At 46.6% G+C, this 15880-nt stretch overlaps 1 protein-coding gene across 4 annotated transcripts; it reads right to left on the bottom strand.

Annotated features, from left to right (window-relative positions):
* Positions 1–472: 472 nt before the first annotated feature.
* Positions 473–14132, bottom strand: ZNF621 (zinc finger protein 621). 4 transcript variants are annotated; one of them, XM_027584646.1, is made up of 5 exons: positions 14031–14132; positions 13258–13343; positions 4770–4896; positions 3875–3979; positions 473–2260 (listed from the first exon to the last, which is right to left on the bottom strand). In XM_027584646.1, exons 2-5 carry the CDS (start codon positions 13279–13281, stop codon positions 1200–1202), a joined length of 1317 nt encoding a protein of 438 aa, XP_027440447.1. In that variant the 5' UTR covers positions 13282–13343; positions 14031–14132; the 3' UTR covers positions 473–1199. The 4 variants fall into 4 exon arrangements, with proteins under 4 accessions (XP_027440447.1, XP_027440449.1, XP_027440448.1 ...); XM_027584648.1 differs by having other exon boundaries at positions 13639–14087; XM_027584647.1 differs by lacking the exon at positions 14031–14132 and adding an exon at positions 13485–13628.
* Between the last annotated feature and the right edge of the window lie 1748 nt (positions 14133–15880).

The raw sequence follows: 15880 nt of genomic DNA, 5'->3' as shown, positions 1-15880 counted from the left end.
TTTAAAGGTTTTTCTGTGAATTGATGTGCAGAAACACCTGGGTAGCAAAAGCAACTTAAAGAATAAAATGTACGGTCCCTTTCATCAATGTTTAAGGAGTTACTTTATATTAATGCCGATAATGCAGGACTCAGATTCTTTTTCCAGAAATTGCTTCACGTGGTCCTTTGCACAGCTGTAAAAGATCCCCACCAAGGTCAAAACTAAGAGCAATCCAAAATTCCACTTCACTGACCTATCACAGAAATTTAGCCACTGACCCACCACACAGCTCCCTCTACTCCTAAAAAATAATTTTAGAGACTTATTCAGATTTCCCCCATGTTGGCTTTACACAGATGCTATTTCTTTCATAATTCACCAAATTCATATTTACAATTCATGCTATCTGGAGAACATAAAATGTAGAAGCCAATGCTTGCAAACAGAAAACCAGAATGCCCAAGGAGAAAAATGTACACAACACATGGAAGAAAGATGACTACTTTGGTGTGTATTTACTTAGGAAACCAAAGTTAAAAAGAAACAACTAGATATCAAGAGCAAAACTAAAGAAAAAAAAAAAACACACACTGTGTTTAAAAACACGATTGCTATCAATCACATAAATGATTGTGATCACTGCATACATTAGTTTTTCACTGGTTATCTCACATGATCTTTTGCATAGACATAGGAGATCCTCAATGATCCATGCCAAGGGCAACATGACTTCGATTGCTTTGATGGACCACCTTAGCCCACTGAACAAGCTGCATTAATTTCTGAGTCTGCTGCTGGAAGTGGATTCCAGCGCCTCCCCCCCCAACCCTCACCCCAGTTCCTATGCGCCTCTTCTGCCTCCCCCAAGCCGCTTGGCTCTAACCACAATGGCCCAGCGCAGGGGAAGCCTCTCTCTCCCAGACACTTGAAGACAACCAAGTGTCCTGCCAGCCCTTCTAACACCCGCACCCCCACAGTACACATACAGCCATTACTGTTCAAGCCTGAAAGAGACCAGTGCTAAGGTCAGGTAGTTTCACTTTCTCCCTGGAAGAAAATACATAAACAGTCTTTCAATATAAGATAGATTACAATGGAGTTTATGCTGAAACAGTAGTAATGCGTGTAAAGTTAAAAAAAAAAAAACATACAAATGAAACTCAAGTGAAGCTGAAGATCTGCTGGGCCTAAAAGCCGATAGAGTGCTGAAATAAAGCTCATGAGGCATGAGGGGAAGGGACCAGCATAACTGGAGACGGCTTCACAGTGGGAGGAAGGCCCTGGAAGACACGCACTATTTGGACAGGTGAAGAAGGCATTCCAGGTGCAGGCAGTAGCACGAACAAGGGCCCAGAGGTAGGAATGAGCACAGCATGTGGAAAGGTCAGTGAAGGTGCGGCCACGGCGGGAGCAGAGCACGGGCCCTGGACAGGAACGGCAGATAAGGCTGGAGGGGCACACGGGGGACTCATCAGGGATGGCCCAAGAACCTTGGTGTGTTTCTTCTCCAAAGGGTGCAACTTCTGGTGCTGAACAAAACTGCCATACCACTTGAAGGCTTTGCCACACACCTTGCACTCATAGGGCTTCTCGCCGGTGTGCACTCTCTGATGCTGGATGGAGGCTATCTTCTGAGTGAAGGCCTTGCCGCATTCCTCACACTGGTAGGGCTTCTCCCCCGTATGAACCCTCTGATGGACGATAAAAAGTGACCGACACCCAAAAGCCTTCCAGCATTCCTTGCACTTATAGAGCTTCTCTCCGGTGTGCAATCTCTGATGCTGCAGATAGGCTGCGCTTCTTCGGAAGGCCTTCCCACACTCCTTACATTCGTACGGTTTCTCCCCAGTGTGGATCCTCTGATGCTGAGTCAAAGCCGTGTTGGAACTCAAACCTTTGCCGCACTCCTTACATTCATAGGGCCCTTCTCCGATGTGATTCTTCTCGTGTACGATACAGTCATAGCTGGACTTAAAAGCTTTGCCACATTCCTTACACTTGAAGGGCTTTTCCCCAGTATGACTCATCTGGTGCCGAAGCAGCTTTGAATTATACCTGAAGATTTTCCCACACTCTTTACATTCGTAGAACTTCATCCCACCCCGAAGTATCAGATTCGGATTCAGACTGAAAGTCTGCCATGTCGCCTTGCTTTTAAAGTCAAAGTGCTGGGAAACGTTTCTGAGAAGTCCTCCTCCTGGCATTCTGGGCAATTCTGCCTCCTCAGAGGTTTCCTGCTTTACAGCTGGCTCCTCCTCCTTGATCCAGAACTCACCACCTGCCCAAAGAAACCATAAGTGTTCTGAGTTACTGAGCTGGGAAGGGAACAGGATCCAGGGCTCCTGTTTTCTCTTGTAGAATATGATTTTGAAAAATGTACTCATGAAGTGGCTACAGGCATCCAGACAGATGGATCATACTCCATCCATACATATGACATCTCGTATGTCATCCATGAGAGAAAAAGATAAATGATAATCTACTAACTGGAGGGAGGATGACACTGGAAATAGGAGGAAGTGCCTCCTATGAGGAAGGCTGGGAAGCAGACTAAGGCAGATGAAAGGAGCACAATGAGACCTTCCAGAATGGAAAGGAAAGAAGACAGGAGGGGGGACAGGAGAAACCAGAATGGGAGAGATAAGAGGATCAGCAAGAAATGGAAAATTTTTGAGAGAGAAAAAGAGAGAGAGAGAGAGAGAGAGAGACCCCAAAAAGGGAAGGAAATCCACACTCCTGGGGAGAAGAGATGGGCAGAGCTCTCGCACCAGCAGGGGTCTAGTGGGCTGCAATCCAAACTCAAGAACACTGCATTTCAACGTCCCCACCTGCAAGCCAGGAAACCATCCTAAATTCTAAATAATGGCCCAATGAGTCTATTTTTAAATATTCCACATTGGGGCACCCGGGTGGCACAGTCAGTTAAGTGTCTGACTCTCGATTTCCACTCAGGCCTGATCTCCGGGTTGTGGGATCGAGCCCCGCATTGGGCTCCGTGCTCAGCATGAAGTCCACTTGAGGATTCTCTCTCCCTCTCCTCCTCATTCTCTCTCTCTAAAATAAATAAATCTTAAAGCAAATAAATAAATATTCCACATAATCTTCTGGGATAAAAGATTCTTCCAGAAAGTCAGCTGGAACTCAAATTGAACTGGAGAGCTGTAGGCCACAGGCATAGCTCTGATAAAAGAACTGCGATTTACAAAATCACAGCATATACGGAAAATTTCTTCCAAAAGAAAGAAAACCCAAGTAATCAAGAGCTCCCAGGAATGGTGAGCAGTCTCAGGGAAATTTTAGGCTGTGTGTGTTGGCTGTGTGTGCACATGTGTGTTCATGTATGCACGTGTGTGTGTGTGTGTTTGTGTGTTGGGTGCAGTGGTGGAGAAACAGTCCCTGCCTCTCCCTCTATAGCTATATATAAGACAAATATAATGCAGACCTAAAGATTCTGGCATATAGAACTTTTAGGTAACTTAAACACTAAAAAGGCAAATTAAAGGCATTTATTTCATTGTTGAAGGCCTAGAAACAAAATTCATAGCTGTGACACAAATAAATTAGTCTGACCTATAGAATCATACTTTCCTCAAAGTATGGCTGAAACCCATTTCTTTGCATAAAATTGGCTTAAAATTAAGTATTTCCACTGGTAAGTGAGAAAAGAAGTGGTTTAAGAGCACTGGGTCACAGCCTCTCTGCGGGAGGTGAGTAGCCACACACTCCTGGGGACTGGTCTTCCCAGGCTCAGGGCTGGAACTGGGCGGAGGTCACAGAGTGCACTGAGTACTGCCTTATAAACGACAGGGAGCCACGGCTTCCCTGCTGCGGGAGAAACATTTCTAAGAAATTGGGAAGGCAAAATCAGAAACCACTATGTTCTCTTACTCACCTGGACAGGTGCCTTTCAAAACCTCTGCTTCCCAGGGATCCGGGCTCCATGGCGCTTCCCCTCTCTCCAGCTGGGAGACCAGATCAGGTTTGGGGAATGGAAACGCTACTCCAGCAAGAAAAAGGAAAAACAAGTTGAGGGAAGACTTCCAGAGCTTTCCTGAGATCTTGCTCGGCCCACCTCACAACAGGCTAACAGGGGGAGGGAGGGAGGGATGAGATGAAATGCCCAGGAGACCAGCTGAGCTACCAAGGGGTGCTGAGGGGGTGCCTGGGTGGCTCAGTAGGTTAAGCGGCTGCCTTCAGCTCAGGTCGTGATCCCAGGGTCCTGGGATCGAGCCCCACGTCTGGCTCCCTGCTCAGCGGAGAGCCTGCTTCTTCCTCTCCCTCTGCCTGCCACTCTGCCTACTTGTGCTCACTCTCTCTCTGTCAAATAATAAATAAAAATCTTTGAAAAAAAGGGGGGGTGCTGAGGAAGAGCTCCAAACTATGCTCCAAGGCAAGGCCAAGGAGATAGCCACTCTCCTCAGGAAGAAACTGCAATCTCGCCCTGACCTAAAGGAAGAGATGCCCTCAGGAAGAACATAGGCACTGATTCCCATGGGGGGAGAACAACATCTCCAGAACACTGGCAGCATGGAGGAACAAAGGGCTCACCTAGGGCACAGGGAAGCATCCTCCCCCCCAGGGCCCAGAACCAGGCTCTTCCGGGATGTAGGGAAGTCTGATTTCAAAACCAGAGGGAACCAGGGATTTGTTTCCTCACCCAGCATCTCCAGAGGCTGAGGACTGCAGAACTAATCTCTGAAGTCATCAAATCCAAGGACTTCTAGAAGCCCTAAAACATCTGAGGAAGATGTCAAACTATGACAACGGACCACGGAGAGAGTCCTTACCCAGGGAAGCCACACTCGCATAATTCTCCAGCATCACCTCCCGGTACAGGGCCCTCTGCATGGGGTCCAGGCTGGCCCATTGATTCTGGGTGAAGTACACGGCTACGTCCTCAAAGGTCACTGGCTCCTGAAACAACAGGTTCCTGCTCAAGCCCTGTGTGAGGGCAGAGGAGAGGCCTGAGCTGCAGGGAAGAGGCGGACCTGCCAGGGTCTGCAACTCTGAGCCTCTTGGAAGGTTTGCTCTAGTGAGAAGAGCACCCAGCACCCAAAGGGGCAAGCCCTCAGCGAATGTTCCCACTTCCAAATGGAGAACCCCAACACTCTCCCATCTGCATGGCTCTGAGGCCCCAAACTGTCATCCCCATCTCACAGCATGGCAGCTGGGGCTCTCTGCCTGGTCACTACATCAACCCCCATGTTCCTGACTCTGTCTCTCCAGCACACCTCCTGCCCTCTTGTGGGGGGCACCTGTTTTCTATACACCAGCCACTGTTTTCTATACACCAGCCACTGCAGGCTGCCGCCACTCACCCTGTCTCCACCCACCCAGAGTACACATGCACTCCCCGTTTGTTCCCTGCACCCTGCATCTCCTTGGTCTTCCCCAACACTTCCACTAGTGCAGACAAGCCACTCCTTAAAGATATTTCCAGCATTCTGCAAATTTCTTTTTATACCTTCTTACCTTATCAGAAAGCTCTCTTGAAGGAAACCTGCAGTCTGCCTGTTCTGGCCTTTTCTCTGAACCACCCATCTTCAAAGAAAACTTGGGATTTCCTGTCTCTGGACACAGATCCATCCCCTAGTCTTAAGCTCCATCCCACCTGCCAAGATAGGCCCCTCTCTGCCTCCCCCTGGAGCCATCCACGTTCACAAGGATGAAGGGAATTCATACTTGTTAATTAAGACCCTAGGCACCAAGTTCTTAGGGGGGTACCTTTAGGACATATATTTCATTTAATCTTTTCTTTAAAGATCCATTCATTCATTCATTCATTCATTCGACAGAGAGCACACAAGCACACACAAGCAGGAGGGGCAGAGGCAGAGAGAGAGAATCTCAAGCTGACTCCCTACTAAGCACAGGACCCTGAGATCATGACCTGAGTTAAAATCAGGAGTCAGACGCTTAACTGACTGAGCCACCCAGGCGCCCCTGTATGTCCTTTAATCTTAAAACATACATATGAAGTAGGAATTATTACTCCCATTTTCACATGATGAAACTAAGGTTTAGAAAGATTAATTACTTTGCCCAAGACCACACAGACAGGAACTGGTTGCGCTGGGCTCCATCAGATCCAGATCCATCAAACAGCAGACCTGGGCTCTTCCCACACACCAAGCTGCCTCCCATACCGGGCTCACGAGCTTCCCCTAAAACATGGCTTGCCCCTGATCCTCATCATTACCTGGTGCTGTCCCATCTTTGAAGAACAGTTTCTCAAACTCCTAACTCCCAACAGCACCTGTCAATCTGTCTTTACCATGTTCCCTCCAAGCCACAGGGACTCCCTCCCCGAGTGTGGACTGAGGGGTCAGCTCTTTCAAAACCTCAATACCACCCCAGGAGCCAGAGCCTCTGAACCTTCCATGAGGCCCAAGAGCAATCCCTAATGGTGTCCACTGGCTACTTTCTCTGCTTCTACAGTTGGGTGGCACAGACCACAGAGACTAGATTCTCACATGGGAGGTTTCATGACTTCTGTGCCTTCTCACCTTCTTGTGCCGCCTCCCCCCAAGTCCACATCCTAGGAGACATTCAGTACCCTATAAAGCAGCCTTGTTCTTCCAGTCACCAAAAGTGAAAACACCTACCAAGAGGGGCTCAGCTAAGCCCCCGTCTCTCTGGGTAGCGGCCTTGCACTGGGGGCAGCACCGGGGCCGGGGAGAAAGGAAGGCTATTGTAACTGCTCTTGGAGGAAGCCTGGAAGAAATATATCCCAAGGATAAATGCTGGCACACTGTTCATGGCCTCTCTACACTCAGGTCCTTATGAGGGTGCCCTTTTATTTTTTTAGGGAGAGAGAGCAAGAGCGTGAGTGGGGGTTGGAGCTGGAGGGGGAGGACAGAGAGAGAGAGAGAGAGAGAGAGAGAATCCTAAGCAGGCTCCACGCTCACTGTGGCGCCCGATGAGGGGCTCGATCTCATGACCCTGAGATCATGACCTGAGCCAAAACCAAGATCATGATCTGAGTCAAAACCAGACACTTAACTGACTGAGCCACCCAGGCGCCCAGAGGGTGTCCTTTTAAAACAACAATTAAGGAACCCAGTTCAAAAGGAGACACTGAAAGAAAAAGAACAAATGTGGACACTCCTCAAAGCAAGAAGTGGCCTTTAAACTGGGCAATGACAAGGTCCAAAGGGCCCCCAAAATAATCTGAGCCAAAAAAAAATCCCAACACTAGACAGAACCACAAGGTGGTAAGGCCTCTGAGGACACCAACCACAGGACCACAGGTGAACTAAAGTTCACCTCCACGTAGAGCAAGTCAGACCTCACTTCCTCACTTCTCCAGGGCTGCTCTCACACACCCCTCCTCCTCCTCCTCCCAGCCTGCGGCCACCAATGTCTTCCTCCCCCACTGTCCCTCCCACCTGCCACCAAATATCCCCAGGGTTCCAGAGTCTGGAAAAAGGAAAACTTACTGCTTTAAGGTAGTTGGGTTGTGGATATACCTTTTTTTCTCCCATGGACGGTCCCCATGTACCTCACCTTATTTTTCTCCACAGCCTTTCTCATCATCCAACAAATCAGACTGTTCATTATCAATCTCCCTCCAAAAGAACACAGAGGCAAGGACTCTGTTTTGTTCATAACCGGTTCACTAACACACAGTCCAGTGCCTGGCAGATACTAGCTGCTTAATATAAATTTGCTAAATGAATCTCAGAAATGATTTGACCATAAATAATTTTTTTTAACTTATGAAGAGGGCCAGAAAACACCAGCAAGGGGCACCTGGGTGGCTCAGTTGTTAAGCGTCTGCCTTCGGCTCAGGTCATGATCCCAGGGTCCTGCGATCGAGCCCCGCATCGGGCTCCCTGCTCAGCGAGGAGCCCGCTTCTCCCTCTCCCTCTGCCTGTGGCTCCCCCTGCTTGTGCTCTCTCTCTCTGACAAATAAATAAATATTAAAAATAAATAAATAAATAATAACAGCAACAACAACAGTGTCAACCGAAAAGTAAGTGTGGAAGACTACCCAAAATGTTTTGAAGAAAAGAAGTTTTGAAAGAAAAGATGAGCAGGAATTAATCCCTACATTGAAAGGCCAATACTTCAGGGGTGCCTGGGTGGCTCAAGTCGGTTAAGCGTCTGCCTTCGGCTCAGGTCATGATCCCAGGGTCCTGGGATCGAGCCCCGCGTCAGGCTCCTGGCTCAGTGGTGAGTCGGCTTCTCCCTCTCCCTCTGTGATCTCTCTCGCTCCCACTCTCTCTCAAATAAATAAAAATCTTTTAAAAAAAGAATAAAATAAAATTAAATTAACGGAGAAAATTTGAGATACTTTAGGATTTTGGTCTTGGGTGTTTGTATGAAATTCTGAGGCCTTGATTTAAATCTTTCATTGTATTGTGATTTCCTTTTAGGTGTATTGCACTAAGTGAAACTTGTCAAATATATCTCCCTTTTAAAAACTAAAAGAAAAAAAATAGGATATAAGAAAATGAGAAGGGACACCTGGGTGGCTTAGTCAGTTAAGCATCTGCCTTCGGCTCAGGTCATGATCCTAGGGTCCTGGGATCAAGTCCTGCATCAGGCTCCCTGCTCAGTGGAGAGTCTGCTTCTCCCTCTGCTTGCCGCTTCCCCTGCTTATGCGCACGCACATGCTCTCTCTCACTCTCTCTCTGACAAATAAAATCTTTTTTAAAAAAATGAGAAAACAAGCCACCACAGGGAAAAAATAGTTGAAAAGACCTATTTGATAAAGGACTTAACCAAAATACACAAAGAACTCTTAAATCTCAAAGGTAACAAACAACCCCATTAAAACATGTGCAAAAGACAAGAAGAGACACCTCACAAAGAAGATACACAGGTGGCACACAGGTATATGAAAAGACGCTCTACATCATATGTCAACAGGAAAACATACATTAAGACACTGAGATACCACTAGAATGGCCAAAACCTAGAACACTGAAAACACCAAATGCTACTGAGGATGTGAAGCAACAGGAAATCTCATTTGTTGCGGACAGGAATGCAAAATGGTGCAGCCACTCTGGAAGGCAGTTTGGTAGTTTCTTACAAAACTAAACATACTCTTACCATATGATCCAGCAACCATGCTCTTTGGGATCTTCCCAAATAAGTTGAAAACTTATATCCATATAAAAACCTGCACACAGATGTTTATAACAGCTTTATTCATAACTGCCAAAACTTGGAAGCAAGCAAGATGTCCTTCAATAGAGCTGAATGGATAAACTGTGGTACATTCAGACTATGGAATGTTATTCAGCGCTAAAAAGAATTATGCTATAAAGCTATGAGAAGTCATAGAGGAAACTTAAATGCATATAACCAAGTGAAAGAAACCAATCTGAAAAGGCTACATATTGTACAATTCCAACTACGTAACAAAACTTTGAAGACAGCAAAAAAAAAAAAAAAATGGTTGCCAAGGAGCTACAGATGAATAGGTACAGCACAGAGGATTTTTAGGACCATGAAAATACCCTGTATGATACTATAATAATACTCTGTATGATTCTATAATGATGGATACATGTCATTATATATTTGTAACCCACAGAATGTTCACCAGCAAGAATGAACCCTAATGTAAACTACGGACTTGGGGTGATTATGACGTGTCAGTGTAGGTTCATCAACTGTAACAAAAGTACCACTCTGGTGGGGGATGTTGATTATGGGGAAGGCTAAGAATAGCCAAAGCAATCTTGAGAAAGAAAAACAAAGCTGGAGGTATCACAATTCCAGATTTCAAGATACACTACTAAGTTGTAGTAATCAAAACAGTATGGTACTGGCACAAAATAGATACACAGATCAATGGAATAAGAAAGAGAGTCCAGAAATAAATCCACACTTATATGGTCAATTAATCTGTAGCAAAGGAGGCAAGAATATACAATGGGGAAAAGACAGTCTCTTCAATAAATGGTTCTGAGAAAACTGGACAGCTACGTGCAAAAGATTGAAACTGAACCACTTTCTTACACCATATACAATAATAAACCCCAAATGGATTAAAGACCTAAAAGTGAGACCTGAAACCATAAAAATCCTTAGAGAGAACACAGACAGTAATTTCTCTGACATCAGCCATAGCAACATTTTTCTAGATGTGTCCTCTAAGGCAAGGGAAACAAAAGCAAAAATAAACTACTGGGACTATACCAAAGTAAAAAGCTTTTGCACAGCAAAGGAAACCATCAACAAAACAAAAAGACAACCTATTGAATGGGAGAAGATATTTACAAATAATATATCCAATAAGGAGTTAATATCCAAAAATATATAAAATGTAAGAACTTCTACAACTCTAGACCAAAAAAACAAAGAAAAAAATCTGATTAAAAAATGGGCAGAGGACTTGAATAGGTATTTCTCCAAAGACCTACAGATGGCCAACAGACACATGAGAAAGGATGCCCAACATCACTCATCATCAGGGAAATGCAAATCAAAACCACAATGAGGTATCACCTCACACCTGCCAGAATGGCTAAAATCAAAAAGACAATAACAAGTGTGGGTGAGGACACGGAGAAAAGGGAACACATGCACACTACTGGTGGGAAGGCACAGCGGTGCAGCCGCTGTGGAAAACAGTATGGAGGTTCCTCAAAAAGTTAAAAACAGAATACCATATGATCCAATAATTCCACTACTGGGTAGTGGAATTACACTAATTCAAAAAGATACATGTGTCCCTATGTGTAATGCAGCATTATTTAAATAGCCAAGATATGGATTCAACCTAAGTGTCCATCAATAGACAAATGGATAAGGAAGATGTGATATACACACACACACTGAAATATTCTGCAGCCATAAAAAGGATGAGACTGTGTCATTGGTTTTTGTTTGGTTGGGTTTTTTTTAAGATTTTATTTATTTATTTGAGAGAGAGTGAGAGAGAGCGAGCGACCAAGCACGAGCGGGGGGAGGGGCACCAGTTCGCATTCCCACCAACAGTGCAAGAGCATTCCCCTTTCTCCCGATCCTCCCCAACACTTGTTTCTTGTGTTGTTGTTTTTCTGTTTTTTCTTTTTTTAAGATTTTTATTTCTTTGACAGAGAGAGCGAGAGAGCACAGGCAGGGGGGAGCAGCAGAGGGAGGCGGGAGCAGCAGAGGGAGGGGGGAGAAGCAGACTCCTCGCTGAGCAGAGGCTCGATCCCAGGACCCTGAGATCATGACCTGAGCTGGAAGCAGACGTTTAACTGCCTGAGCCACCCAGGAGCCCAGAGATTGTTATTTGCAACAACATGGATAGACCTAGAGGGTATTAATGCTAATGAAATAAGTCAGACTAAGAAAGACAACAGCATATAATTTCATTCATATGTGGAATCTAAAAAAGAAAAATGAACAAACAAAAAGCAGAATCAGATTGGTAAATACAGAGAACTGATGGTTACAGGGAGTGGGGAGGATAGGCAAAACGGGTGAAGGGGAGAGGGAAACACAGGCTTCCAGTTATGGAATGAATAAATCATAGAAATAAAAGGTACAGCATAAGGAATATAGTGAACGACATTGTAACAGTGTTACAGGGTGAAAGATGGTAACCATGCTTGTGGCGAGAGTAGCATAATGTATAAACTTACCAAATCACTAGGTTACACTCCAACTAATGTAACATTGTCAACTACACTCAAAAAAAAATTTTAGGGGTGCCTGGCTGGCTCATTCCTTAGAGCATGTGATCTCAGGTTCATGAGCTTGAGCCCCATGTTGGGGGTAGAGTTTACTTAATAAATAAACAAAAATTAAAAAAATAAAAAGATAATAGGCTATGCATGTATGGAGGCAGGGGGCAGGGTGTGTATGGAAACTCTCTGTGCTTTCTATTCCACTCTATTATGAACCCACAACTTCTCGGAAAATAAAGCCTATTTTTTTAAAAAGGACAATATTTATCTCTTATCTGGACTACAATATGCTTCTAACTGACTCATACCCTTCTACAACCAACTCACCACTGGGCTGGAAAAATCTTTTTTTTTTTTAAGTAATCTGTACACCCAACTTGGGGCCACGGGGCTTGAGCTCACAATGCTGAGATCAAGAGTCACATGCCCTACCGACTGAGACACCCAAAGTCTGCTGGAAAATCTTTTTAATACATATGACCAACCATGTCACCTACCCTGCTTAATAATCCTTCAGCTCCTTCCCACTGAACTCAGAATAGAAATCAGTCTTTACAGTGTCCTACAAGACATGTGCCTACTTCTCCCACCTCACAGTAAACTATTTTCTTTGACCTCTCCCTGTTTCTAGAGTACACCAGGTTTCTCCCAGATATAGAGCCTTTGCATTTGCCATCCTTCTCTCTGGAAAGCTCTTCGTCAGCTCTCTCTTCAGTGCTTCCCAAAACTGTTTCTAGCTCATTCTTGGGATCTCAACCCCCATGTTACTACCTCCACGAGGGCTTCCCTGACCACCACCTTGAGAGGGAGCTTCTTCAAGCCTTCTCAGATTTGAAAAGGTATGGGCATAAGAATCACCTGAAGAGGGGCGCCTGGGTGGCTCAGTCAGGCATCTGCTTTCTGGTTCAGGTCATGGTCCCAGGCTCCTGGGATCGAGCCCCACAGCAGGCTCCCTGCTCAGTGGGGGGGGGGGGGGGGGGCGGGGGGGGGCGAGGTTCTGCTTCTCCCTCTGCCCCTCCCTCTGTTAATGCTCTTTCTCAAATAAATCATATCTTAAAAAAAAAAAAGTCACGTGAAGAGCTTGTTACAAGTGATTCCTGGCCCCACTCACAGTCCTCCCTGATTCTGGGTCTAGGGTGGGGCCCAAGAATTTGCAATTCTAATGACCTCCCAGGGATATGGATGCTGCCCATGTAGGGACCACACTTTGAAGAAGCACTGCACTTTAGCAACATGTAATTAACTTACTAGTTTGTTTATGGACTATCCACTTTGCTAGCAGGTACCTTCCATGAGAAAAGGTCTCCCTGGGATACCTCTACAATTTGTGGAACAATTTCTTCAATACAGAATTTCTCTGATCTCAGTAGGCAACTTTTATTTGCAGAACATGATCTGGATTTTCCACATTCTGAGAGAATTTCTTAGCTTGGGTGCCTCTTTTCCCACTTAAACCTACACATCCACACTCATCACTCTCATACACACAACTCTTATCTCCTCCACCACTATTTACAGCCATACCTGTGGAGATAAACTTAAGGGGGAAAACAGAGCGTGGCCAAATCAGGCCTTCTTGGTCCTTTCCTAATTACCTGATAGCTAACTTAATTTTAAAAGACTGAAAGGAAGCTCAGCTCACCTGAGGCCAAGATGTTTGGAGCATGGCTGATGTCCCCTGGCTTCGTGCACTGTCTTCTTGATTTGGAAAAGCAACAACCTTAGGAGCTAAGAGAAGAAGAGCGATGAGTGCTTTGCACCCTGTCCTACAACACCCACAGCCGCCTATAGCCTTCCCAGTCTCATTTCCAGCACTGGCAGGAGACTCTCTCAGACCCCTCCCCCACCCGGCTGATGGCCCCCAACAACCTCATGAACTGCTCTGCCTGGTCCTCAGGACAATCCTCATCTTCCTGCTCAGTCCAAGAGTGTTCCTGAACCCATTCACACGCAGTGGACGGAGGGATGTAAGACAAATCCTGTCCCTAGTGTTGGGTCTGAACAAACCTAAAAGCGCACTTACAGGAACCATGACGTTGACCCAAAAACGGGGCCAGTGGAAAGGAGGGACAGAGATGGCAAGATGCGGATTAACAGTTACTCAGTGTTCCAGTGGGTGATGCTGACCGGAGACCCGACCGGGATCTCCACCCCCTAAACAGAAACGTCAGTAATGGACGCGGGAAGCTGTTGGGCCAAGTTCTTTAGGACAGAAAAGAGGATCACGCCTCGGTGGGCAGGGGGCTGGGCCAGGGCTCTAGAAGGCCGCGCGGCCACCTCGGGCGGCCTCTGCGAGGCCCAGGCGCCAGAGCTCCGAGTCAGGGAAGGGGGATGAGCCGACACTGGGCCCGAGTTCAGGGGTGGGGGGCGCTGACGAGCCGCTAGGTAAAACGAGGAAGCCGATGCCGGGCGGACCTTGCACGTAGACCTCGCTGGAACCCACGCTCTCCCTCTCCGAACACCGGAAAGCTGGTAGAGGCAAGCCGATGCGGAAGCGAGCGCAAGCGCCCAGCGCCCCTCTAGGCCGCGCGGAGGCAGCCCGTCTCTGTGGTCCCCGCGGCCCGGACCACGTGACCCGGCCGGCCGCGCGGAAGAGGCGGGGCCGCGGCGGGCCGCTGCCGGCCTGCTCATTGGCTGGTGCCTCTCCCGCGGCCGCCGCTGCAGCCTCTAGGGGTCAGGCACGCTGCGGCTCTGGTGCCCGGTCCGGACCCAGGTGGGGCCCGGGTTAATCGAAAGCCCGTCAGCGGTCGGCCGCCTTTATTCCGAGCGTCACCCGGCCTGCGCTGCTGTGGGGAGAATGGCTCCCGGTGTTTCACCTCTTAGAGACCCAAGCACCCAAGCCGACACTGCTTGGGTCCCCCAAGCTAGGCCGCCCTTAGGAAAACTGTTTCCATCCACCCGTGTAAAGCCCTCTCCCTTACTAGAACATGCACGTGTGGGTCCTTTTAGGACAGACTCATTTAGCTACCAAAATAATGGTGACTAAAGTTGCCAGGCATCCTGTATATACAGGACATGTCCTATGTCAGATGATTTTGTTCTGTATTGACTTAAATGTCCTGTTTAGCTTTTCCCAATAAATTTACCAACAAATCTGTAGTTTAGAGCTATTTTTCCACCCGATAACTGGCACTGAAATAATTGGCTAAAAAAAAAAATCATACCTTCCATAAATAAAGATCTGGATAATCCCTTAACAGTCTCTCCTGCAGGTTTGGCTGTGTGAAGTTAAAACAGATTAACAGATTAAAGTTACCTGTTTTTCATATTCAAGTAATTGCCGTTAATTTGCACAACTTTGAAGGTCAGTACACATGTTCTGCAAATTAGCCAATAGAGTGACAGTCTCACTTGGGTGGTCCCAGTTTGCTTCTGAAAGTTAGCAAATCAATGGCAGCCCAAGCTTCTGAACATGAGCCAATTAGTGGTAAACACTCCGAAAGTCAGCCAATCAGTGCCCTCAATATAGCGACCAAGACTTTGGAAATCACTGGGTCCCCGTGTTCCAGTGACCACGGCGGGCCGGTGTGGTTGCCAACGTGAACGGACTTTACGCCTCCTACTCACCAAGAACTTCAGTGCTATGGAGGGGAATTGACCTCCCACTGCTGTAAGATAGAATGATCCTTGCTATCTGGATGTATGGCTCTATCACAAGAGTTTCTACTCCTTTTGTTACCAAACCCATTTGGTTGTCTGTTACCTGAGAGGTCACTCAAGAGACGAGTTTTGTTTGGAAAGGAATCTGAGCTTTATTCAGGAGGCCGGCAACCGAGGGAGAAGTTGGACTCTTGTCCAAAAGCCCCCTTTGAGATTTTTGCCTGGCCCGGGGGGCTTAAAGGGGTTTAGGGTAGTTAATCGGCAGAGTGGGCAATGGCCTGTAGCATTTCTTGATCACGTGCAGATTTGGGACCAGCTAGAAACATTTTCAGTGCTGGGGTTGTGCATGGGGGTCCTGTTCTTGTGTCGTGATGTGCCCGAGTACTCCTTTCTGGAAAGCAGGGCAAGGTCTATAGATACACAAAGGGAGGTTAGTAAAATCATTTGTGTAGCCTAAAAAAATATTTTGGTTAAAAAAAAATTTGCTAGACTGATCAGAAATCCGAGGTGGCTTCAAACAGACTTGCTAGCCTCTGGGACCTGGGAAGGTTCCGGTTCTTCTCAAGGCCAATGGTCTGCAAATCTCAAAGTAAAATAGTTCTGTTACAGACTGAGGCCTTAGGTCAGCAAGTAAGGAGTGTTAACCCTTAAGACCGGCTGGAGTG

This window comes from Zalophus californianus, chromosome 1, assembly GCF_009762305.2.
Source record: "Zalophus californianus isolate mZalCal1 chromosome 1, mZalCal1.pri.v2, whole genome shotgun sequence".
NCBI lineage: Eukaryota > Metazoa > Chordata > Mammalia > Carnivora > Otariidae > Zalophus > Zalophus californianus.
The sequence above is the reverse complement of the archived record's forward strand: the minus strand, read 5'-3'. Positions and strand labels throughout refer to the sequence as shown.

Coding starts and splice junctions, on each gene's coding strand:
- ZNF621 (XM_027584646.1), bottom strand. CDS start 13,281: ATGCTCCAAACATCTTGGCCTCAG. Junction 3,980..4,769: donor TGCGAGTGTGGCTTCCCTGG/GTAAGGACTCTC, acceptor TTGCTGGAGTAG/CGTTTCCATTCCCCAAACCT. Junction 2,261..3,874: donor TTTGAAAGGCACCTGTCCAG/GTGAGTAAGAGA, acceptor TTCTTTGGGCAG/GTGGTGAGTTCTGGATCAAG.